We start from the raw sequence: 26,802 nt of genomic DNA, 5'->3' as shown, positions 1-26,802 counted from the left end.
TGCACCCCTACTTCCTCTTGCGGTGATTAATTATCCGGATATTATGGATGGTCGCGATAAATTTCTCTGGCATGGACATGGATATATATTCCCCTCCAACATTAGCATGGACATGGAACGAACGGACCAAAAATTAGAGTGCGGCTCTCTATCGACCACTCGAGCTGAGGCCCGCCGCCGTTCCCGTTTCCTAGCTCCACGCATGCAGCGAACCCCCCTCCACCACCCATGTCTCGTATTTACCCCCCTCCGTCTTCCCCCGCCGGCCACCTTCCTAATTGATCCCCTCCTTCCCACACGAACACACATACGCAGCCGCTAGCTCGTACATAAACGTGAGCCGGCACCAATAAAGCAGCCAATGGCGCGACCAACAAGCCGCATAATGCTACCGCTGGGCCTCGTGCTGGCGCTCCTGGCCATGGCCCCGGCAGCGGTGGTGGCGAACGAGCAGATGGTGGCCCAGATCTGCAAGAGCACGCCGTACCCGGAGCTGTGCACGGCGACGGCGGGGAAGCAGGTGGGGCACTACGCGGCGTCCCCCGTGGACGCGCTGGCGGTGCTCAACATGCAGGTGGACGCGTTCGAGAAGCGCACGGCGGCGGCGAGGGCGCGCGTGGGGAAGGTGTCCGCCGGGGTGACCCCCAAGGCCAAGGAGGCCCTGGACCTCTGCGACAACCTCTACAACGACGTGATCGACGCCCTTGGCGCCGCCCGCCGCGCCATCGTCTTCAAGGACGCCGTCACCATCCGCGCCATGATGAGCATGGCGGCGCAGGCCATGCAAGGCTGCGACGAGAAGTTCAGGCAGGTGGGAGAGAAGAACCCCATGACACGCTTCGACCAGTCGCTGCTCAACATCTCCGAGAACTGCCGCGCGCTCTCCAACAAGATCTGATCTGATTAATCCAGGATCAGACACGCGCATATACTTCCTATACCACTCACCTTAATTCATTTTGTTATATATTACAAACGACCGGCCTGCCTGACCTTAATCTGTTCACTGCAGTACTTACGTACGTACTTATTGCTGCCGCTATAGCACACGTTCAAGTGTGTTTTTGTAATTTCTTTCGTTAATATCGTCACATCTTGTTTTTACTGCCCGGCCGCGAGATGTGTTAATTTACTCAATCTTTGGGAAGGGTAAGCGAATTGGAGTCTGTGTTTTTTGTTGTTGCCTTTTCTCTCTCTCTCTCTCTGAATTCTGAATCTGAATCGATCACAATTACATATGCTTTAATTTGGTGCATCTAGATGCGTGGATCCGTTCTTATATTATGGCAGTATGTAAATCTGAATTGGAATCTGTGTTCTCCTTTTGTCTTTTCTCCCTGTCTCTCTGAAATCTGATGCGATCATGAGTTTAGATTCTCACATTCGTGAGTCAACTAGGTTCATCGTCGTGTACTTTTGTTTCATCAACTGCTCATGTGTTGACAGATTTGATTGATCTCCGACGCATGCGTGGTAGCAGAAGGCAAAGGCGGCCGATGCCTTCACTGCTGCAGGGCTGTACTGGGGTCGCCGGTGGGCTGGTTCGTGGTGAACATGTCCGCCTTGTTGTAGATAGAAAACGATGATGCGTGACGCCGGCCCAATTCTACTACTCTGTAACCACAAAACAGTAGCCCACGGCCCAATTCCCGTACGCACCCTAATCCGTCCACAATTCCAGCAGTAACCGAAATCCAGCCGGTAAACGCGCGACCGTCTCCGACCCGATCTCTCTATCTGCTGCTCTGTTCGTCAGCCATATTAATCGGCAGCCCCGGCGGCGGCACCGGTACATTCCGGCCACGCGAAAATGGCAGACGCCGGCCTGGTGGAGTCGTTCATGGAGGTGACGTCGTGCGGCTCCGAATCCGTCGCCGTGACCCACCTCTCCTCCTGCGGCTGGCTTCTCGAGGATGCCATCAACCTCTACTTCTCCGCCGCCGGCCCACTACCGGCGGGAGATCCCCATCCAATCCCGGGCCCGGCCCATGGCGACACGACGCTGTACGAGGGCGACGTGGACCAGGTGCGCGCCCCCATCCCCGCTCGGTCCGAGACGCTGTACAACCACGCTGCTGCTGCTAGTTCCAGCGCCTCCTACGCCGCCCCCTCCGTCTGGGCGCCGCCGCCGCCGCCATCTCCGACGCCGGTTCAGCCGGTGTATGTTGAGTATACGCCTCAAACAAAAGCCACCGTCTGGGGATCCGGCGGCGACAACGGCGTCAAGGAAAGTGAAACAGCCAACAAAGAGGAACAAGTAGTGGAGTATGCCGAAGAAGAAGGGGAAACTTACCAAGGCGGCGAGGCGGCGAAAGCCGAAGACTACGGGGAGTCGCCGGGAGAAGACGGATATGGCGAGTACGACTACGGCACGGAGGAGGCTGAAGAAGACTACATCAGCGACGACGAGCAAGACGACGACGACGCCTACTTGCAGGGGGCGGAGTCAGGCCACCACCACTCGCCGCGGCAGCCGCGGGCCGACGACAAGAACCTCGACGACCTTTTCCGTCCGCCCTACGAGATCATGTTCGACGGCGCATGCCACGACGCCAAGGCACACGCGGCGAGCACCGACCGGTGGCTGCTGGTGAACGTGCAGTCGGCCGGCGTGTTCGCCTCGCACCTCCACAACCGGGACCTGTGGTCCAACGAGGTGGTCGTCCAGGTCATCCGGGACAACTTCGTCTTCTCGTTCATGGACAAGCAGAGCAAGGAGGGCGGCAAGGTGTGCTGCTTCTACAGGCTCGGCGACGGCCGGCTCCCCGCTGCTCGTCGTCGACCCGATCACCGGGTAGCTGCTCGCCAAGTGGTGCGGCCTCGTCCAGGACCCCGGCGATTTCCTCACCAGCATCGGCAAGTACACCGAGTCCAAGCCCAGCATGATGTCCAGACCCAAAAAGATCGTCGACAAAAGTACTGAACCTCAACCGCCCGTGGTGCAAGAACCAGCAATGCTTGAGAACCCTGCTTGCCTCTGGTGCACAAGATTTACCGGCATTGGTACCCAAGATTGAGACGCCTGTAGCGGTTGAAGAAGACGAGCAGCCTGTGGAAGGAGAGACGGTCTACAAGCTGAGAGTACGGTTCCCTAATGGTAATACGGTCACCAAGGAGTTTGGGAGCAAGCGGAGAGTCGCGACGCTCTTCGCGTACTGCAGATCGGTTGTTGATGGCCAGAAGGGGACGGAGCAGGCCTTCCGGATCATGAGGCTGGCTGCCGGGCGGGCGTTTGAGCAGCTGCGCGACGACGGTGCCTCGTTTGAAGATTTGAAGCTGAACCGCGATACTGTCACGGTTGTTCTGGATACTTGATCAGCCTTTGGGGAGAACATTACAATCTGTGATTTGGTTATGTACTGCTTCAAAAATGCATCTTTACGTATTGTGCTGTTTCTTATAATGTGATGTTTGTGAGGTCTGGGAAAAGCCCAGAATAACTTTTTTGATTTCTGAGATCGAATGAATGGATCAATAGATCATTGATGGTCCACATAATTAAGACTTGTCCTCCTGTCCATGGACTAATCGAGAATCGTAAGACATTGGGATTCCAAATCTAAACCGTACTATCACAGATTGGATTCCTTGCCCAGCGCATCGCCGCGGGCCAGGTCCCTCCCGAGCTCCTGGAGGCGCGCGTCGTGGAGCTTGACCTGGGCGCCCTCGTGGCCGGGACCAAGTTCATCGGCACGTTCGAGGAGCGCATGAAGAGCGTCATCAGGGAGGCCGAGGATGCCGATGACGGCAAGGGCAAGGTGATCCTGTTCATCGACGAGATGCACATGCTCGTCGGCGCCGGCGCTTGCAATGACAGCAATGACGCCGCGAACCTGCTGAAGCCGGCGCTGGCCCGCGGCCGCTTGAGCTGTGTCGGCGCCACCACCTTCGACGAGTACCGCAAGCACATCGAGAAGGACCCAGCGCTCGAGCGCCGGTTCCAGACCGTGCACGTCGGGGAGCCGAGCGTGCAGGATACCATTGCTCTCCTTCGGGGTCTGAAGCGGCGGTACGAACGACACCATGGCTTGAAAATTCAGGATGATGCCATTGTTGCTGCTACTGAGCTTGCTGGCCGCTATATCACTGGTGAGAAATTTTCGCTTTCATTTGCTTTAATTTGTTGGTACGACGTAATGCTGCACCTCGTCTGTCTTTCTTTCATGTAGATATATATCATATGATCCTGCATCGTGTAATTTAAACTATTTACATGGAGGTTATGGTATGCAGGCAGTATGATCAGATTATTGTAAACCAACTATTTACATCGTGTAATTTAAACTATTCGAATCTTCACTTTCATTTGCTCTTGTGCTAACTTTCTTGCTACTAGGACGAAATGCATGCACTTGGTCTTTCTTTCTTATGAGCTAGTCTTATTGTCGTTTGTAGGTCGTCAGTTTCCTGACAAAGTAATTGATGTTATTGACGAGGCGTGTGTCACCACAAGGATGCAGGTCGCAAATAAAAGAAAAGCGGACATCGATACAGACAACCAAAAAGAAGTGGTTTCTGCACATATTAGTTCTAAAAAGTTGAAGAAATCAATTGTTGGCCCGGATCATGTTAAACAGGTATGCAGTCTTAGTAATATATATGCAGTCTTAGTAATATTATTAGTCTGAATGTTGACAATTGATTGTTTCAATGTGGTATATATGTTTGTCATGTCCTAATATTAACTGAAGGTTGTTAGCCGATGGACTGGAATTCCTGTCACTACACTTGAGGAGAAGAATAAGATGACACACTTAGCGGAAAGATTGCGTGAGCGAGTTGTAGGCCAGGATGAAGCCGTCAACTTGGTTGCGCAAGCCGTGTTACGTTCCAGGGCTGGTTTGGATCAATCCGGCCAACCGATAGGTTCTTTCCTCTTTCTGGGCTCGACGGGTGTTGGAAAGACAGAGCTTGCAAGAGCCCTTGCTGAGCAGCTATTTGGTAATGATAAGATGTTGGTTCGGTTTGACATGTCTGAATATGTTGGTGAAGGTTCGATCACGCGACTCATTGGGGCACCTCCAAGGTTTTGAATATAATTCTCCTTCTGAACATTGCATTATATAGTAACTAGTTCTCTTCATGAATATCTTAGTGCTTCTTTTAACCATGATATCTTGAAGCTTTGTTGGCCACGAAAACGGCGGACAACTGACCGAGAAAATCAGACGGCATCCATACAGTGTCATCCTTTTTGACGAGGTTGAGAAAGCAGATAGTTCGGTGTTCAACGTTCTTCTCCAGCTCCTTGATGATGGTATCCTTACCGATGGCTTAGGACGGACTGTAGATTTTAGGAACACCTTCATCATCATGACCTCAAATTTGGGAGCAGAGTACTTAAATTCAAACCAAAAGACAAAAGTAGTTGCCCGGAGACTCCTCATGGAGAAGGTTTGTGATTGTGAACACCAGATTGCTCCCATGCAAGTTTAAAGAGATCACATTATTTAGCTTATTTATGATTGTCGTGTATACTATTTTTGTGCAGGTTGAGCAATACTTCAGGCCCGAGTTCCTCAACCGGTTGAGTGAGATTGTGGTCTTTGAGACTCTTCCACATGACAAGTTGAAAGATATTGTGAAAATCCAGATGAACAAAGTCGTTGCTAGTGTATCTTCCAAGGGGGATCTCTTTGTTTGCAAGTGATGCCGCACTCGATGTCATTTTGTCAGAATCATACAAGCCAGTAAGTAGAATTGATTTCAGCTTATCATAGTTACACACCATAATTTCTCGAATAACGACCTTGAGCTTTTTTGTTTTGTTTGAAAGCGTGCCTATTTTTTTGTAACAATGCATCCATCTATGTACAGATGTATGGCGCAAGGCCGATAAGGTGGTTGCAGAAGAACGTGATAACCAAGCTCTCCGAGCTCCTGGTTGGTGGAGAAATCGGCGAAGGCTCAACGGTCCATATCAACGCTAAGGACGACAAGGTGCTGAAGTATGAGCTGGTGAAGGAGGTGGGTGCGGAACCCCGGAAACAGCGAAGACGCCATCGAGACCAAACCCGCAAAAGAAAGAAGATCAAGGGGTTGCCGTAGCAGCCAAGGCTTCAGAGCTTTGGGTGTTAGACTGTTAGTACCTCAAAGGAGGATACAGTTATGAACTGCTAGTGCAAGGTTGAATGGAATCCACTGCTGATTGAAGATACAATCATTGTGCATTGTTCCCTGCCAGATTGTTTCACGCCTTGATCGTTGAATGGTATGCAGTTCTGTGCTTCGCCACCAGCCAAATGAATTTTCGGTCGCCAGTTAAATGCAGGTTTTCAGTAGTGAAATTTCTCATGCAGATGATGCGACGGTTGCTTTTTACAGGTCTTCCTCTGTAAAAGGGGATTCCTATGGGATTACAGATCTTTCTTGACTTCTGTCTCTTCACTTTTTTTTTTATCAAAGGAAATTCATTTTTTTTTATTTTAAATTGTAAGAGCTGCGCTATTGCAGTTCGACAATATATAGATATATAATTTTTACAAAGTGAGACACTGAATTGCGACTTTCGAGAATCAAATTCTGGTGGGCTGCCAGCAGACCTGACTGACTGACCACCTAAGCTATGCTCTCATCAAAAGAGATTCATCCTTATCTTCATTAGGAACGCCGCATAGGAAAAGCGGTGCGCACGTGTTCTGTTTAAATTTGCTGAAGATTATTTGATCTCGGTTGTGCCATGAGCTGAGCTGCGCAAATCTAGTCAACCCGCAATTCTGCGTGCAATTTTTTACTGGACTTTATTTCACATGAACAGTCGTACTATATAGATGGTATCTGGAGTCCTTGAATTTTGCAGTGATGATCGTGCAGAGTTGGCGGCGAGGGATGATGTGGCAGTGAGAAGCATATGCATAGGTTATGGATCAACTGAAGAAGCATCGAGAGAAATAGAGAAATATGCCCTCTTCTACAGGAAGGCGTTAGAGAAACCGGTTTAATTAAGATATCATATTCCGTAATCGAGACCAGCATATGTAGAATCTACCACGGATTGTAAAATCATGTTGTGGTTTTAGAGATGATCAACATCATGATGACCCAGTTATCCACTTCACTTGAGGATGTAGTCCCTTCCTCATTCTTGAATCAGAGTGCAAGTTGCAAAATCAATCTTCCAGATGTTAGCCATGAAACAAACATCAACTTTCGTTGACAGACACGCGCTAGTTACAAAATAGACAGGCATCAACTTTCCTGAGACGGAATAGAGTCGAGCAAGCATTAACAGTTGTCTGATAGTCTGCCTGAGATTCCTAATTGCTCCCATCAAGAGACGGCAAGAGTCTAAATATATATATGGATTATCATGCCCGACCAGCCAAAAAATCAGAGCCTGACCAACCTCGACGAACTGAGCTGAGTGTCTTCTGCCTCTTCATCATCTTCATTGGTGGCATTAGCCTCTACGCTCCTCCCCGGCTCCCCCTACTCCGCTTCCGGCAGCCCTCAGCTGCCCCCACCCGCCTTGGCGCTGCTCCTGGTCCTGGTAGCAGGGCTCCCACCACAATCTGCCAGCCCACTGCTCCTTGTCATTCGGCGAGGGCTGCTGGCAGCAGCAGCAGGGCTACCGTCAACCTCACCAGTGGCCTTCAGGCCGCCCCTCATCGTCCTGCGAGGGCTGCCTCCTCCAGTGTTCTTCTTTTCAGCTGCAGCAGCAGAGACAGTCTTCTTCCTTTTGCTACCGCCGGCTGCGGCAGCAGCGCCACGCCCCTTGCGCTTCTTCTGAACCTGCTGGGCACCCTCCTCATTGGCTTCAGCAATCTCGGTACCCATCTCCATCGCAGCATCCTCTTCAGCTGCATTGTCAACAGCAGCAGCGGTGGTCTTGGTCTTCTTCTCATCTTTGCCTTCCTCGCCGTCATCTCCTTTGCGCTTCTGAGCCTTCTTAACTTCTTCCTTGATTTCGACCACAACTTCTATGACAGGAGCGTCAGCATCCTGTTCTCCATCCTTGTCCTCAGCACCATTCTCTTCCTCGTTCAGGCTGCTATCATCATCTTCCTTCTCCAGAGCATCCTCGTCTTCCTCAACAGATTCCTCCATATCTTTTTTATCCTCATCAGCCTTGCTTCGCAGAGACTCGATCAGTCCCATCATCTCTCGGTTGATCTGTAAGAAAAATATCAAAAGGCATCAGCAAACACACATTTATATGCTCCAAGAAACTTGTGTTTGACTGTACCTGTGGGTTCTCCAGGAAGTCACAGATGTCAGTTGGGCAGGAAGGGCACTTCTTCACTATCTTCTGTGCCCGTAGTGTGCGGCCACCCCTGCTTCTTTCTCTCATTGTAGACTGGTCAGCAAATGCCCCAAGCAGACAGGTTTTGCAGAAGTTGTGAGCACAGGGAGTTGTAAGCGGCTCTTTTATCACATTCCGGCAAATGGAACAGCCAAACTCTGCATAAACACAGAAGCAAGTGTTACGAGAATGGCTTGGGATACATTCCAGTTCTCTTAAGCCAGTACAAGATGTTGCAATAAGAAAACACAGCACGTAAAAACTACTCCCTCCAATCCATATTAATTGTCTCAAATTTGCCCAAATATGGATGTATCTAGGACTAAAAAGCGTCCAGATACACGTAATATTTCGACAATTAATATGGATCAAAGGGAGTACCTTTCAACAGCCTTTCAGCCACAGACAGATGAGCACGCCTTTGGATTTTCCTAATTTCCTTGTCAGTTTCAGGATCCCCTGATTGGACAGGCTTCTTGCTAATTGGTGCAGGCTTCACCCACGTCCAGCCTTCTTTCTCCTGTTACAATCAAATATAGATCAGCCGTGACATAGTATGGCGATAATCACAGAAGAAATACATGTGTGCATACATCGTAGTCCCATGAAGGGGAACCTTTCCTATCAGTTATGTCAGTAGCACCTTGCAGCTCCTTAATCTTGGGCAGTGGTCTTGGCCGGTCACCATGAAGATCACTTAATACCACAAAATCAGAGTAAGCAATGCATGTTGTTCTTTAACCCAATACAAATAGGTAAGCAATTTTCAAACCTGGTCCAAGGAGCTGGTTCATTGTCACATCGCACAAAGAGGTACCTGCAGACCTTGTATGTACCCTAAAGCAGAAACCAGAATAGTATACATTAGTCTCCATTAAGAAAAATTGCAAAGTAGAGAGCAACATGTGCAACCTGTGTACAAGATATAAAAATACCTGAACACCGATCTTCCTCCAACATTTCTCAATTCTGTAAACACCATCATACCGCACGCCATGCTCAGGAGCATATGAAGAACGCTTCTCTTTGTGGGACCTTTTCAAGATAATGTAGTCAAGTATAAGTTGACAAACAAGAGGATATGAAGGAGAAAAATTATCAGCAGAATAGTGGATGAGCTCCACAGTTGCAACAATATGTACAAACAATGCAAAATAAATCAAGGTCAGACGATTAACAAGGAGCGTCATTAAAACTGCAGAGCTTATAGACTTGTACAGATATCATTTACTCATTGAAAGCAGATATTTCAGGGAATAAGCATGGCAGGAAAAAACATACCTTACAACCCTGACAGGGTAACCCTTCAAGCAACTAAGACGCAAAGCGGCATTCATCTTTTCAAATTTCTGATCTGAAGATTGGTCCTTGTTTGTTCGCTTGTTCACACTTAGATCCCTTCCGCCGCTGTCAGTACAAATTATTTTACAGAACTAATAAGTGCTCATATCTAGGATTAAACAAATTCAAGGATAGCAAGTGATTAAACTAGCAAACCTTCCAGTATACAGAAACCACTCCCCATGGTCCTCATCATCTATGTAACCTCCTGAGAGTGCTACTGACTGAGCACGTGTATGGCCTGGCCAGCAATACCAGCTACGTGAGGAAAATGAGCACCGCATTGCCTGCATTCAAGGCGGTCTTCCCAGGTTTCCCCAACTAAAACACCAACATTCCTTTTTGGGTCATTTTTTGCAGGAATGGGGCCAAAATAATCAGGTGCGATAGTCACAAAAATTTGACCACTTGAAGCATTCGCCTTCCCAGCCCTCTTTGCCCTGTCAGTTGTAAAAGCCTTGTCAGGTCTAGCATCATTTCGTATGTAATGATATGCATTTGCCACGCCAGCCAAGTTAGCGTTCTTTGCAGTCCTAGCCATACGGATAGCTGCAACTAATGCTGCATTAATCCTCAGCTGTTCTTTGCAGTCCTAGCCATACGGATAGCTGCAACTAATGCTGCATTAATCCTCGGCTGTTCTGCCATCTTGGATGGGATTAACACTACCCTAAACTGGTGTCTGTAAATTGTACCGTAAAAAGCCTCTAAAAGATATAGAACACATGAGATATATATTAATGTTATATATTCAATGCATCTCCCTAACAATTTTTTAACTAAAATAAAATGAGATGATGTGGCTTCATTCTTTTTAACTCGTCTAAGATTTATACATAAGTACACACGTGCAATGAATGGACGTGCATGATTTGTAGTCAAATTAAAGTACCCACATTATATTGTGAATGAACAAGTTGTTCGCACGCGAACATGTCACATGTATCTCCGGCATCGAGGGTGATACGCAAGAGACGTCGCCGGAGGAGCCTCACCGGAAGCGCGATAGGCAAGACAACCGGCGAGATATTTTGAAACCCGAAACCCCACACGCCCGGGAGGGACCCGTCTGGACGCACGGCGGCAATGGGCTGCCCTAGGTCAGTTCGCCTGCCCCTAGGACTTTGTGGATCGAAGCTCTCCGGTATGAAGAACGACGACGAACGAGAAGCAGATAATAGGACGGGATAGGTTTGTAGATTGATTTTTGCGATTGTGTGTTGGTGTTCAATCGGCCGTCACCCCTCATATATATAAAGGGCGGCTAGACTTCCCCTGCAAGAAAGAGGCTTGGATTCACGTCCAAAACCCTAGTTTGAGTCTAATTCGGATGGTTTGGTCCGAACTTTCCAAACATGTTTGGTCAAAAAGCTGGCTACATCGTCTGATCCGGTTTTGAGGTAGTGAACGAGATCGGATCGAGATGACTCCGATACCAAAGTTGTTCGTCTCGAAGAAATGAAGAACTTTCATGCTTACAACTTCTTAATATTAAGTGACTTCATGACGTCTACTTGTAAGACAAAAATGGTTGCCAACAAAAGTACTCCCTCCGTCTCATATTAAGTGACTCAAATTTGTCCAGATATGAATATCTATACCCCAAAAGCATCTAGATACATGTAATATTTCGTCACTTAATATGAGACGGAGGGAGTACTAGTTTAGGGGAAAAAGTCCCCCATGTCTCTCCCCACCGCTTTCATCTCAAAGCTCTCTCCAGAACCCTCCTGTCGGCCCCTCTCCCTCCTGGCTCCGGCTGGCTCCCCTGCCGGACAGGCTAGGGGGAGGGCCCCCTCCGGTCCTCGTAGCAGTAGCTGTTAGTATGTAGCTAAATAAGCTGCCTTAGTGGCTCTGGCCGTTTGGCGTTCTGCAGCGGAGATGGCTACCTGTAGTGCCCATATCTGGTGGTCGGCGGCGGTTTTCCGTCTCTTGGTCGTCCTCCGTGTCCTCCTCTTAGGCGATTCCGGTTTTTGTTTCTTCTTCTTCCTTGCCTCCTCGTGGTCCTCTTCCTCTCTCTACTTCTTCCTCGAGCTGTTGCGGTGGCGGGCAGAGAGAAGGCATCGTGAATTGTGTTGGCCTTTCCTCTGGAGGTCCTGCCTGCCCAAATTGGGGGAATCAATCTCTTCTTTTCACTCTCCGACAAGCCAACATGGTGGCGAATGTTGGTGAAAATTGTGATGGTTTTTTCCCTTTGTTTTGGCTCCCTTATACAAGTCTCCAGTGTTCTTGCTGAGATTTTTGGGCAACTCCTTCCTCTGCAAAATTTCCATACGCAAATCTCTTGGCTTCACAACTACTGGCTACGCTTGGGTTGCGCTGAGTTTCTTAGGCTGCTCGACAAGGGCAGATGGGAGTGCCCTCGTCGCCAAGCCCCAGATGTGACAAACTTGGCATATTCAGTTTGAGCTCGGTGAAGCGTCTTCGAAATCTACAGTTCAATCTCCTACCTCGTGTCCACAAGTCATAAAGACCGACCATCAAGCCACCGCCGGAGCATCAACTGGCTAGCACCTCTTCGGAGGCCCTTGAAGATTCGGTCAGCTGCTTAATTTGCGCTGGATGTCTCCACCAGAGCTTTATACTTTTCTTTTAGCTTAATAGATATCTCTCTTTTACAAAAAATAAAAAAATAGTACTACTTTAAAACTTACAGTAAACGGCAAGACACGTTTTTTTTTTCTTTTTTGAGTGTAAGACACGTTCTTTTGTACTCGCGCATGGCACCCCGACAGGGTGGGCCGGGCGCCCGGGCCAGGCCTGTTGCGCAACGCCCAACAACTGGTCAAGATCCTCATACAGCCAGCGGTTTGGTCTCGGTTGGAGCGGAGCGAAACCTATAACGTATGGACCGAGGGCTGACCCCCGAGCTTGGCGGCGGCGACCGAGCGACCAACACAGTTGGTCGTAAGCAATTCGAAACCATGCATTCGTACCTCACTGGCTTCTTCACTAACCCGGGCCGTGCGCGTATAACCCTAGGTATCGGCGGATTCCGTGCTGCGATGCTGCCGTCGCCAGGGGCGGAGCCAGGCGGAATCCGTGCTGCCGTCGCCAAGGGCGGAGCCAGGCGAGGAGAAAAGTTGAGGTACTGTGCTACACTACCTCGTTCGGTCGGTGTAGATAACCTGCCAGCTCTGGAGTTCGATACCTTCGGTAGAAACGCGGAGCCGTATTCAATGCGCCTCTGTTAGAGCATAGTTTCTTTTTTTTGCAAGGATAGTTAATGTTTGGTGTATCTTTTGACACACGGTGGTCGTAAATTAGTGAAGAATTAATTACTACATTACCGGTCCTTTATGTTTGAATATTTAGAAAGAACTTAGACATCAATGTGTAGTGAACTGAATGCTGATGATATATTTGCTGAGGCGAGTGCCTTGGCAGGCCACTAGCCAAATATTAGCTATTTGTTCGTCTTTATCCGATTTCCTCCGCGGACAAAAAAGAATCAATCCAATAGAGCTTGCCACATTGATGCTATCCGTCCATTTGTCCGTGGACATGCCAAATTGTAGCCAAATTTGGTATTGGTTTGGCAAGCCGGACATTGTCCGCGGACATATGCATGTCATTAGTTTTTGTAAAAAAATAAGCCAATTAATTTTGTTTCTCTGTATGCTCACGGTGCCTCATGGAAATTGGGATAGAAATAAAGCAAAGTATTACCACTCTACTATGCATGCGTAGAGTTTAAAAGTTAATTGTCACGAAAGTTGAGCAAATTATATCTCGCTGGATGTCTCCACCAGAGCTTTCTACTTTTTTTTTAGCTTAATAGATATCTCTCTTTTACAAATGAGAAAAAAAAATAGTACTAGTTTAGAACTTACAGTAAACGGTAAGACACGTTTTTTTTATCTTTTTGGAGTGTAAGACACGTTCTTTTGTACTCGTGCAAGGCACCCCGACAGGGTGGGCCGGGCGCCCGGGCCAGGCCTGTTGCGCAATGCCCCACAACTGGTCAAGATCCCCATACAGCCAGCGGTTTGGTCTCGGTCGGAGCGGAGCGAAACCTATAACGTACGGACCGAGGGCTGACCCCTGAGCTTGGCGGCGGCGGCCGAGCGACCAACGCAGTTGGTGGTAAGCGATCCGAAACCATGCATTCGTACCTCGCTGGCTTCTTCACTAACCCGGGCCGTGCACGTATAACCCTAGGTATCGGCGGATTCCGTGCTGCGGTGCTGCCGTCGTCAGGGGCGGAGCCAGGCGAGGAGAAAAGTTGAGGTACTATGCTACACTACCTCGTTCGGTCGGTGTAGTTAACCTGCTAGATCTGGAGTTTGATACATTCGGTAGAAACGCGGAGCCGTATTTAATGCGCCTCTGTTAGTTTTTTTTTGCAAGGATAGTTAATGTTTGGTGTATCTTTTGATAGACGGTGTAAATTAGTGAAGAATTAATTACTACATTACTGGTCCTTTATGTTTGAATATTTAGAAAGAACTTAGACATCAATGTGTAGCGAACAGAATGCTGATCATATATTTGCTGAGGCGAGTGCCTTGGCAGGCCACTAGCCAAATATTAGCTATTTGTTCGTCCTGATCCGATTTCCTCCGCGCACAAAAAAGAATCAATCCAATAGAGCTTGCCACATTGATGCTATCCGTCCATTTGTCCGTGGACATGCCAAAGTGTAGCCAAATTTGGTATTGGTTTGGCAAGCCGGACAATTTCCGCGGACATATGCATGTCATTAGTTTTGGTAAAAAAATAAGCAAATTAATTTTGTTTCACTCTATGCTCACGGTGCCTCATGGAAATTGGGATAAAAATAAAGCAAAGTATTACCACTCTACTATGCATGCGTAGAGTTTAAAAGTTAATTGGGACGAAAATTGAGCAAATTATATCTCGCTGGATGTCTCCACCAGAGCTTTATACTTTTCTTTTAGCTTCATAGATATTTCTCTTTTACAAAACAGAAAAATAAAAATAAAAAATAGAACTAGTTTAGAACTTACAGTAAACGGTAAGACACGTTTTTTTTCTTTTTTGAGTCTAAGAGACATTCTTTTGTACTCGTGCATGGCACCCCGACAGGGTGGGCCGGGCGCCCGGGCCTGGCCTGTTGCGCAACGCCCCAACACTGGTCAAGATCCCCATACAACCAGCGGTTTGGTCTCGGTCGGAGCGGAGCGAAACCTATAACTACAGACCGAGGGCTGACCCCCGAGCTTGCCGGCGGCGGCCGAGCGACCAACGCAGTTGGTGGTAAGCGATCCGAAACCATGCATTCGTACCTCACTGGCTTCTTCACTAACCCGGGCCGTGTGCGTATAACCCTAGGTATCGGCGGATTCCGTGCTGCGGTGCTGCCGTCGCCAGGGGTGGAGCCAGGTGAGGAGAAAAGTTGAGGTACTGTGCTACACTACGTCGTTCGGTCGGTGTAGTTAACCTGCTCGCTCTGGAGTTCGATACCTTCGGTAGAAGCGCGGAGCCATATTCAATGCGCCTCTGTTAGAGCATAGTTTTTTTTTTGCAAAGATAGTTAATGCTTGGTGTAACTTTTGACACACGGTGGTCGTAAATTAGTGAAGCATTAATTACTACATTACTCTTCCTTTATGTTTGAATATTTAGAAAGAACTTAGACATCAATGTGTAGTGAACTGAATGCTGATGATATATTTGCTGAGGCGAGTGCCTTGGCAGGCCACTAGCCAAATATTAGCTGTTTGTTCGTCTTTATCCGATTTCCTCCGCGGACAAAAAAAAAATCAATCCAGTAGAGCTTGCCACACTGATGCTATCCGTCCATTTGTCCGTGGACATGCCAAATTGTAGCCAAATTTGGTATTGGTTTGGCAAGCCGGACATTGTGCGCGGACATATGCATGTCATTAGTTTTTGTAAAAAAATAAGCAAATTAATTTTGTTTCACTCTATGCTCACGGTGCCTCATGGAAATTGGGATAGAAATAAAGCAAAGTATTACCACTCTACTATGCATACGTAGAGTTTAAAAGTTAATTGGGACGAAAATAGAGACAATTATATCTCGCTGGATGTCTCCACCAGAGCTTTATACTTTTCTTTTAGCTTAATAGATATTTCTCTTTTACAAAAAAGAAAAATAAAAATTAAAAATAGTACTAGTTTAGAACTTACAGTAAACGGTAAGACACGTTTTTTTTTTCTTTTTTGAGTCTAAGAGACGTTCTTTTGTACTCGTGCATGGCACCCCGACAGGGTGGGCCGGGCGCCCGGGCCAGGCCAGTTGCGCAACGCCCCAACACTGGTCAAGATCCCCATACAACCAGCGGTTTGGTCTCGGTCGGAGCGGAGCGAAACCTATAACTACGGACCGAGGGCTGACCCCCGAGCTTGTCGGCGGCGGCCGAGCGACCAACGCAGTTGGTGGTAAGCGATCCGAAACCGAGCATTCGTACCTCACTGGCTTCTTCACTAACCCGGGCCGTGCGCATATAACCCTAGGTATCGGCGGATTCCGTGCTGCGGTGCTGCCGTCGCCAGGGGTGGAGCCAGGTGAGGAAAAAAGTTGAGATACTGTGCTACACTACCTCATTCGGTCGGTGTAGTTAACCTGCTCGCTCTGGAGTTCGATACCTTCGGTAGAAAGGCCGAGCCGTATTCAATGCGCCTATGTTAGAGCATAGTTTTTTTTTGCAAAGATAGTTAATGTTTGGTGTAACTTTTGACACACGGTGGTCGTAAATTAGTGAAGAATTAATTACTACATTACTGGTCCTTTATGTTTGAATATTTAGGAAGAACTTAGACATCAATGTGTAGTGAACTGAATGCTGATGATATATTTGCTGAGGCGAGTGCCTTGGCAGGCCACTAGGCTGGCCACTAGCCAAATATTAGCTATTTGTTCGTCTTTATCCGATTTCCTCCGCGGACAAAAAAAAAATCAATCCAATAGAGCTTGCCACATTGATGCTATCCGTCCATTTGTCCGTGGACATGCCAAATTGTAGCCAAATTTGGTATTGGTTTGGCAAGCCGGACATTGTCCGCGGACATCTGCATGTCATTAGTTTTGGTTAAAAAATAAGCACATTAATTTTGTTTGTCTCTATGCTCACGGTGCCTCATGGAAATTGGGATAGAAATAAAGCAAAGTATTACCACTCTACTATGCATGCGTAGAGTTAAAAAGTTAATTGGGACGAAAATAGAGCAAATTATATCTCGCTCGATGTCTCCACCAGAGCTTTATACTTTTCTTTTAGCTTAATAGATATCTCTCTTTTACAAATGAGAAAAATAAAAATAAAAAATAGTACTAGTTTAGAACTAACAGTAAACGGTAAGACACGTTTTTTTTTCTTTTTTGAGTGTAAGAGACGTTCTTTTGTACTCGTGCATGGCACCCCGACAGGGTGGGCCGGGCGCCCGGGCCTGGCCTGTTGCGCAACGCCCCAACACTGGTCAAGATCCCCATACAGCTAGCGGTTTGGTCTCGGTCGGAGCGGAGCGAAACCTATAACTACGGATCGACGGCTGACCCCCGAGCTTGGCGGCGGCGGCCGAGCGACCAACGCAGTTGGTGGTAAGCGATCCGAAACCATGCATTCGTACCTCACTGGCTTCTTCACTAACCCGGGCCGTGCGCGTATAACCCTAGGTATCGGCGGATTCCGTGCTGCGGTGCTGCCGTCGCCAGGGGCGGAGCCAGGCGAGGAGAAAAGTTGAGGTACTGTGCTACACTACCTCGTTCGGTCGGCGTAGTTAACCTGCTAGCTCTGGAGTTCGATACCTTCGGTAGAAACGCGGAGCCGTATTCAATGCGCCTCTGTTAGAGCATTGTTTTTTTTTTGCAAGGATAGTTAATGTTTGGTGTATCTTCTGACACGCGGTGGTCGTAAATTAGTGAAGCATTAATTACTGCATTACTGGTCCTTTATGTTTGAATATTTAGAAAGAACTTAGACATCAATGTGTAGTGAACTGAATGCTGGTGATATATGTGCTGAGGCGAGTGGCAGGCCACTAGCCAAATATTAGCTGTTTGTTCGTCTTTATCCGATTTCCTCCGCGGACAAAAAAAAAATCAATCCAGTATGTTTCAAATTAGTGCATTTTCATAAATTACTATAGTTTTTCTGTTTTTGTACATGTACTTTCAATTTTCAGTTTGTTCGTGAAGCACAATATGTCAAAACCCTCTGATATGCCAACCGATGCAACAAAAGTGCCGGAAGAGTCTCCTGATGTGACAATTGGTGTTCATGTGCAATGGTGCGGGACAAATTATCCTGTGGGTGTAAGACCAGATGGAAACATACGGGAGTTGAAGCGACGAACATATGAGCTGGCCACTTGGCGGCGGCGGCCGAGCGACCAACGCAGTTGGTGGTAAGCGATCCGAAACCATGCATTCGTACCTCACTGGCTTCTTCACTAACCCGGGCCGTGCGCGTATAACCCTAGGTATCGGCGGATTCCGTGCTGCGGTGCTGCCGTCGCCAGGGGCGGAGCCAGGCGAGGAGAAAAGTTGAGGTACTGTGCTACACTACCTCGTTCGGTCGGCGTAGTTAACCTGCTAGCTCTGGAGTTCGATACCTTCGGTAGAAACGCGGAGCCGTATTCAATGCGCCTCTGTTAGAGCATAGTTTTTTTTTTTGCAAGGATAGTTAATGTTTGGTGTATCTTCTGACACGCGGTGGTCGTAAATTAGTGAAGGATTAATTACTGCATTACTGGTCCTTTATGTTTGAATATTTAGAAAGAACTTAGACATCAATGTGTAGTGAACTGAATGCTGGTGATATATGTGCTGAGGCGAGTGGCAGGCCACTAGCCAAATATTAGCTGTTTGTTCGTCTTTATCCGATTTCCTCCGCGGACAAAAAAAAAATCAATCCAGTATGTTTCAAATTAGTGCATTTTCATAAATTACTATAGTTTTTCTGTTTTTGTACATGTACTTTCAATTTTCAGTTTGTTCGTGAAGCACAATATGTCAAAACCCTCTGATATGCCAACCGATGCAACAAAAGTGCCGGAAGAGTCTCCTGATGTGACAATTGGTGTTCATGTGCAATGGTGCGGGACAAATTATCCTGTGGGTGTAAGACCAGATGGAAACATACGGGAGTTGAAGCGACGAACATATGAGCTGGCCACTTGGCGGCGGCGGCCGAGCGACCAACGCAGTTGGTGGTAAGCGATCCGAAACCATGCATTCGTACCTCACTGGCTTCTTCACTAACCCGGGCCGTGCGCGTATAACCCTAGGTATCGGCGGATTCCGTGCTGCGGTGCTGCCGTCGCCAGGGGCGGAGCCAGGCGAGGAGAAAAGTTGAGGTACTGTGCTACACTACCTCGTTCGGTCGGCGTAGTTAACCTGCTAGCTCTGGAGTTCGATACCTTCGGTAGAAACGCGGAGCCGTATTCAATGCGCCTCTGTTAGAGCATTGTTTTTTTTTTGCAAGGATAGTTAATGTTTGGTGTATCTTGTGACACGCGGTGGTCGTAAATTAGTGAAGGATTAATTACTGCATTACTGGTCCTTTATGTTTGAATATTTAGAAAGAACTTAGACATCAATGTGTAGTGAACTGAATGCTGGTGATATATGTGCTGAGGCGAGTGGCAGGCCACTAGCCAAATATTAGCTGTTTGTTCGTCTTTATCCGATTTCCTCCGCGGACAAAAAAAAAATCAATCCAGTATGTTTCAAATTAGTGCATTTTCATAAATTACTATAGTTTTTCTGTTTTTGTACATGTACTTTCAATTTTCAGTTTGTTCGTGAAGCACAATATGTCAAAACCCTCTGATATGCCAACCGATGCAACAAAAGTGCCGGAAGAGTCTCCTGATGTGACAATTGGTGTTCATGTGCAATGGTGCGGGACAAATTATCCTGTGGGTGTAAGACCAGATGGAAACATACGGGAGTTGAAGCGACGAACATATGAGCTGGCCACTTGGCGGCGGCGGCCGAGCGACCAACGCAGTTGGTGGTAAGCGATCCGAAACCATGCATTCGTACCTCACTGGCTTCTTCACTAACCCGGGCCGTGCGCGTATAACCCTAGGTATCGGCGGATTCCGTGCTGCGGTGCTGCCGTCGCCAGGGGCGGAGCCAGGCGAGGAGAAAAGTTGAGGTACTGTGCTACACTACCTCGTTCGGCCGGCGTAGTAAACCTGCTAGCTCTGGAGTTCGATACCTTCGGTAGAAACGCGGAGCCGTATTCAATGCGCCTCTGTTAGAGCATAGTTTTTTTTTTGCAAGGATAGTTAATGTTTGGTGTATCTTCTGACACGCGGTGGTCGTAAATTAGTGAAGGATTAATTACTGCATTACTGGTCCTTTATGTTTGAATATTTAGAAAGAACTTAGACATCAATGTGTAGTGAACTGAATGCTGATGATATATGTGCTGAGGCGAGTGCCTTGGCAGGCCACTAGCCAAATATTAGCTGTTTGTTCGTCTTTACCCGATTTCCTCCGCGGACAAAAAAAAATCAATCCAGTATGTTTCAAATTAGTGCATTTTCATAAATTACTATAGTTTTTCTGTTTTTGTACATGTACTTTCAATTTTCAGTTTGTTCGTGAAGCACAATATGTCAAAACCCTCTGATATGCCAACCGATGCAACAAAAGTGCCGGAAGAGTCTCCTGATGTGACAATTGGTGTTCATGTGCAATGGTGCGGGACAAATTATCCTGTGGGTGTAAGACCAGATGGAAACATACGGGAGTTGAAGCGACGAACATATGAGCTGGCCACTTGGCGGCGGCGGCCGAGCGACCAACGCAGTTGGTGGTAAGCGATCCGAAACCATGCATTCGTACCTCACTGGCTTCTTCATTAACCCGGGCCGTGCGCGTATAACCCTAGGTATCGGCGGATTCCGTGCTGCGGTGCTGCCGTCGCCAGGGGCGGAGCCAGGCGAGGAGAAAAGTTGAGGTACTGTGCTACACTACCTCGTTCGGCCGGCGTAGTAAACCTGCTAGCTCTGGAGTTCGATACCTTCGGTAGAAACGCGGAGCCGTATTCAATGCGCCTCTGTTAGAGCATAGTTTTTTTTTTGCAAGGATAGTTAATGTTTGGTGTATCTTCTGACACGCGGTGGTCGTAAATTAGTGAAGGATTAATTACTGCATTACTGGTCCTTTATGTTTGAATATTTAGAAAGAACTTAGACATCAATGTGTAGTGAACTGAATGCTGATGATATATGTGCTGAGGCGAGTGCCTTGGCAGGCCACTAGCCAAATATTAGCTGTTTGTTCGTCTTTACCCGATTTCCTCCGCGGACAAAAAAAAATCAATCCAGTATGTTTCAAATTAGTGCATTTTCATAAATTACTATAGTTTTTCTGTTTTTGTACATGTACTTTCAATTTTCAGTTTGTTCGTGAAGCACAATATGTCAAAACCCTCTGATATGCCAACCGATGCAACAAAAGTGCCGGAAGAGTCTCCTGATGTGACAATTGGTGTTCATGTGCAATGGTGCGGGACAAATTATCCTGTGGGTGTAAGACCAGATGGAAACATACGGGAGTTGAAGCGACGAACATATGAGCTGGCCACTTGGCGGCGGCGGCCGAGCGACCAACGCAGTTGGTGGTAAGCGATCCGAAACCATGCATTCGTACCTCACTGGCTTCTTCACTAACCCGGGCCGTGCGCGTATAACCCTAGGTATCAGCGGATTCCGTGCTGCGGTGCTGCCGTCGCCAGGGGCGGAGCCAGGCGAGGAGAAAAGTTGAGGTACTGTGCTACACTACCTCGTTCGGCCGGCGTAGTAAACCTGCTAGCTCTGGAGTTCGATACCTTCGGTAGAAACGCGGAGCCGTATTCAATGCGCCTCTGTTAGAGCATAGTTTTTTTTTTGCAAGGATAGTTAATGTTTGGTGTATCTTCTGACACGCGGTGGTCGTAAATTAGTGAAGGATTAATTACTGCATTACTGGTCCTTTATGTTTGAATATTTAGAAAGAACTTAGACATCAATGTGTAGTGAACTGAATGCTGATGATATATGTGCTGAGGCGAGTGCCTTGGCAGGCCACTAGCCAAATATTAGCTGTTTGTTCGTCTTTACCCGATTTCCTCCGCGGACAAAAAAAATCAATCCAGTATGTTTCAAATTAGTGCATTTTCATAAATTACTATAGTTTTTCTGTTTTTGTACATGTACTTTCAATTTTCAGTTTGTTCGTGAAGCACAATATGTCAAAACCCTCTGATATGCCAACCGATGCAACAAAAGTGCCGGAAGAGTCTCCTGATGTGACAATTGGTGTTCATGTGCAATGGTGCGGGACAAATTATCCTGTGGGTGTAAGACCAGATGGAAACATACGGGAGTTGAAGCGACGAACATATGAGCTGGCCACTTGGCGGCGGCGGCCGAGCGACCAACGCAGTTGGTGGTAAGCGATCCGAAACCATGCATTCGTACCTCACTGGCTTCTTCACTAACCCGGGCCGTGCGCGTATAACCCTAGGTATCAGCGGATTCCGTGCTGCGGTGCTGCCGTCGCCAGGGGCGGAGCCAGGCGAGGAGAAAAGTTGAGGTACTGTGCTACACTACCTCGTTCGGCCGGCGTAGTAAACCTGCTAGCTCTGGAGTTCGATACCTTCGGTAGAAACGCGGAGCCGTATTCAATGCGCCTCTGTTAGAGCATAGTTTTTTTTTTGCAAGGATAGTTAATGTTTGGTGTATCTTCTGACACGCGGTGGTCGTAAATTAGTGAAGGATTAATTACTGCATTACTGGTCCTTTATGTTTGAATATTTAGAAAGAACTTAGACATCAATGTGTAGTGAACTGAATGCTGATGATATATGTGCTGAGGCGAGTGCCTTGGCAGGCCACTAGCCAAATATTAGCTGTTTGTTCGTCTTTACCCGATTTCCTCCGCGGACAAAAAAAAATCAATCCAGTATGTTTCAAATTAGTGCATTTTCATAAATTACTATAGTTTTTCTGTTTTTGTACATGTACTTTCAATTTTTCAGTTTGTTCGTGAAGCACAATATGTCAAAACCCTCTGATATGCCAAGCGATGCAACAAAAGTGCCGGAAGAGTCTCCTGATGTGACAATTGGTGTTCATGTGCAATGGTGCGGGACAAATTATCCTGTGGGTGTAAGACCAGATGGAAACATACGGGAGTTGAAGCGACGAACATATGAGCTGGCCACTTGGCGGCGGCGGCCGAGCGACCAACGCAGTTGGTGGTAAGCGATCCGAAACCATGCATTCGTACCTCACTGGCTTCTTCACTAACCCGGGCCGTGCGCGTATAACCCTAGGTATCGGCGGATTCCGTGCTGCGGTGCTGCCGTCGCCAGGGGCGGAGCCAGGCGAGGAGAAAAGTTGAGGTACTGTGCTACACTACCTCGTTCGGTCGGCGTAGTTAACCTGCTAGCTCTGGAGTTCGATACCTTCGGTAGAAACGCGGAGCCGTATTCAATGCGCCTCTGTTAGAGCATTGTTTTTTTTTTGCAAGGATAGTTAATGTTTGGTGTATCTTGTGACACGCGGTGGTCGTAAATTAGTGAAGGATTAATTACTGCATTACTGGTCCTTTATGTTTGAATATTTAGAAAGAACTTAGACATCAATGTGTAGTGAACTGAATGCTGGTGATATATGTGCTGAGGCGAGTGGCAGGCCACTAGCCAAATATTAGCTGTTTGTTCGTCTTTATCCGATTTCCTCCGCGGACAAAAAAAAAATTAATCCAGTATGTTTCAAATTAGTGCATTTTCATAAATTACTATAGTTTTTCTGTTTTTGTACATGTACTTTCAATTTTCAGTTTGTTCGTGAAGCACAATATGTCAAAACCCTCTGATATGCCAACCGATGCAACAAAAGTGCCGGAAGAGTCTCCTGATGTGACAATTGGTGTTCATGTGCAATGGTGCGGGACAAATTATCCTGTGGGTGTAAGACCAGATGGAAACATACGGGAGTTGAAGCGACGAACATATGAGCTGGCCACTTGGCGGCGGCGGCCGAGCGACCAACGCAGTTGGTGGTAAGCGATCCGAAACCATGCATTCGTACCTCACTGGCTTCTTCACTAACCCGGGCCGTGCGCGTATAACCCTAGGTATCGGCGGATTCCGTGCTGCGGTGCTGCCGTCGCCAGGGGCGGAGCCAGGCGAGGAGAAAAGTTGAGGTACTGTGCTACACTACCTCGTTCGGCCGGCGTAGTAAACCTGCTAGCTCTGGAGTTCGATACCTTCGGTAGAAACGCGGAGCCGTATTCAATGCGCCTCTGTTAGAGCATAGTTTTTTTTTTGCAAGGATAGTTAATGTTTGGTGTATCTTCTGACACGCGGTGGTCGTAAATTAGTGAAGGATTAATTACTGCATTACTGGTCCTTTATGTTTGAATATTTAGAAAGAACTTAGACATCAATGTGTAGTGAACTGAATGCTGATGATATATGTGCTGAGGCGAGTGCCTTGGCAGGCCACTAGCCAAATATTAGCTGTTTGTTCGTCTTTACCCGATTTCCTCCGCGGACAAAAAAAAATCAATCCAGTATGTTTCAAATTAGTGCATTTTCATAAATTACTATAGTTTTTCTGTTTTTGTACATGTACTTTCAATTTTTCAGTTTGTTCGTGAAGCACAATATGTCAAAACCCTCTGATATGCCAAGCGATGCAACAAAAGTGCCGGAAGAGTCTCCTGATGTGACAATTGGTGTTCATGTGCAATGGTGCGGGACAAATTATCCTGTGGGTGTAAGACCAGATGGAAACATACGGGAGTTGAAGCGACGAACATATGAGCTGGCCACTTGGCGGCGGCGGCCGAGCGACCAACGCAGTTGGTGGTAAGCGATCCGAAACCATGCATTCGTACCTCACTGGCTTCTTCACTAACCCGGGCCGTGCGCGTATAACCCTAGGTATCGGCGGATTCCGTGCTGCGGTGCTGCCGTCGCCAAGGGCGGAGCCAGGCGAGGAGAAAAGTTGAGGTACTGTGCTACACTACCTCGTTCGGTCGGCGTAGTTAACCTGCTAGCTCTGGAGTTCGATACCTTCGGTAGAAACGCGGAGCCGTATTCAATGCGCCTCTGTTAGAGCATAGTTTTTTTTTTGCAAGGATAGTTAATGTTTGGTGTATCTTCTGACACGCGGTGGTCGTAAATTAGTGAAGGATTAATTACTGCATTACTGGTCCTTTATGTTTGAATATTTAGAAAGAACTTAGACATCAATGTGTAGTGAACTGAATGCTGGTGATATATGTGCTGAGGCGAGTGCCTTGGCAGGCCACTAGCCAAATATTAGCTGTTTGTTCGTCTTTAGCCGATTTCCTCCGCGGACAAAAAAAAAATCAATCCAGTATGTTTCAAATTAGTGCATTTTCATAAATTACTATAGTTTTTCTGTTTTTGTACATGTACTTTCAATTTTCAGTTTGTTCGTGAAGCACAATATGTCAAAACCCTCTGATATGCCAAGCGATGCAACAAAAGTGCCGGAAGAGTCTCCTGATGTGACAATTGGTGTTCATGTGCAATGGTGCGGGACAAATTATCATGTGGGTGTAAGACCAGATGGAAACATACGGGAGTTGAAGCGACGAACATATGAGCTGGCCACTTGGCGGCGGCGGCCGAGCGACCAACGCAGTTGGTGGTAAGCGATCCGAAACCATGCATTCGTACCTCACTGGCTTCTTCACTAACCCGGGCCGTGCGCGTATAACCCTAGGTATCGGCGGATTCCGTGCTGCGGTGCTGCCGTCGCCAGGGGCGGAGCCAGGCGAGGAGAAAAGTTGAGGTACTGTGCTACACTACCTCGTTCGGTCGGCGTAGTTAACCTGCTAGCTCTGGAGTTCGATACCTTCGGTACAAACGCGGAGCCGTATTCAATGCGCCTCTGTTAGAGCATAGTTTTTTTTTTTGCAAGGATAGTTAATGTTTGGTGTATCTTCTGACACGCGGTGGTCGTAAATTAGTGAAGGATTAATTACTGCATTACTGGTCCTTTATGTTTGAATATTTAGAAAGAACTTAGACATCAATGTGTAGTGAACTGAATGCTGGTGATATATGTGCTGAGGCGAGTGCCTTGGCAGGCCACTAGCCAAATATTAGCTGTTTGTTCGTCTTTATCCGATTTCCTCCGCGGACAAAAAAAAAATCAATCCAGCATGTTTCAAATTAGTGCATTTTCATAAATTACTATAGTTTTTCTGTTTTTGTACATGTACTTTCAATTTTTAGTTTGTTCGTGAAGCACAATATGTCAAAACCCTCTGATATGCCAATCGATGCAACAAAAGTGCCGGAAGAGTCTCCTGATGTGACAATTGGTGTTCATGTGCAATGGTGCGGGACAAATTATCCTGTGGGTGTAAGACCAGATGGAAACATACGGGAGTTGAAGCGACGAACATATGAGCTGGCCACTTGGCGGCGGCGGCCGAGCGACCAACGCAGTTGGTGGTAAGCGATCCGAAACCATGCATTCGTACCTCACTGGCTTCTTCACTAACCCGGGCCGTGCGCGTATAACCCTAGGTATCGGCGGATTCCGTGCTGCGGTGCTGCCGTCGCCAGGGGCGGAGCCAGGCGAGGAGAAAAGTTGAGGTACTGTGCTACACTACCTCGTTCGGTCGGCGTAGTTAACCTGCTAGCTCTGGAGTTCGATACCTTCGGTAGAAACGCGGAGCCGTATTCAATGCGCCTCTGTTAGAGCATAGTTTTTTTTTTGCAAGGATAGTTAATGTTTGGTGTATCTTGTGACACGCGGTGGTCGTAAATTACTGAAGGATTAATTACTGCATTACTGGTCCTTTATGTTTGAATATTTAGAAAGAACTTAGACATCAATGTGTAGTGAACTGAATGCTGATGATATATGTCCTGAGGCGAGTGCCTTGGCAGGCCACTAGCCAAATATTAGCTGTTTGTTCGTCTTTACCCGATTTCCTCCGCGGACAAAAAAAAATCAATCCAGTATGTTTCAAATTAGTGCATTTTCATAAATTACTATAGTTTTTCTGTTTTTGTACATGTACTTTCAATTTTCAGTTTGTTCGTGAAGCACAATATGTCAAAACCCTCTGATATGCCAAGCGATGCAACAAAAGTGCCGGAAGAGTCTCCTGATGTGACAATTGGTGTTCATGTGCACTGGTGCGGGACAAATTATCATGTGGGTGTAAGACCAGATGGAAACATACGGGAGTTGAAGCGACGAACATATGAGCTGGCCACTTGGCGGCGGCGGCCGAG

The 26,802-nt window shown here is 47.4% G+C and overlaps 1 protein-coding gene and 3 pseudogenes across 1 annotated transcript; 3 read left to right on the top strand and 1 right to left on the bottom strand.

Annotated features, from left to right (window-relative positions):
- Positions 1–69: 69 nt before the first annotated feature.
- LOC100845327 (probable pectinesterase/pectinesterase inhibitor 34) lies at positions 70–1,238 on the top strand. Its single transcript, XM_003576806.4, has one exon. It carries the CDS (start codon positions 362–364, stop codon positions 896–898), a length of 537 nt encoding a protein of 178 aa, XP_003576854.1. The 5' UTR covers positions 70–361; the 3' UTR covers positions 899–1,238.
- A 356-nt stretch (positions 1,239–1,594) lies between these two features.
- Positions 1,595–3,498, top strand: LOC104585150 (annotated as a pseudogene).
- LOC100845017 lies at positions 3,371–6,234 on the top strand (annotated as a pseudogene).
- An 863-nt stretch (positions 6,235–7,097) lies between these two features.
- On the bottom strand, positions 7,098–11,088 carry LOC100844709 (annotated as a pseudogene).
- Between the last annotated feature and the right edge of the window lie 15,714 nt (positions 11,089–26,802).

Source organism: Brachypodium distachyon, chromosome 4 (genome assembly GCF_000005505.3).
Source record: "Brachypodium distachyon strain Bd21 chromosome 4, Brachypodium_distachyon_v3.0, whole genome shotgun sequence".
In the NCBI taxonomy this organism is placed as follows: domain Eukaryota; kingdom Viridiplantae; phylum Streptophyta; class Magnoliopsida; order Poales; family Poaceae; genus Brachypodium; species Brachypodium distachyon.
The sequence above is the reverse complement of the archived record's forward strand: the minus strand, read 5'-3'. Positions and strand labels throughout refer to the sequence as shown.

Excerpts from the sequence above, each read along its gene's own strand:
- LOC100845327 (XM_003576806.4), top strand. The coding sequence starts at position 362 with ATGGCGCGACCAACAAGCCGCATAATGCTACCGCTGGGCCTCGTGCTG.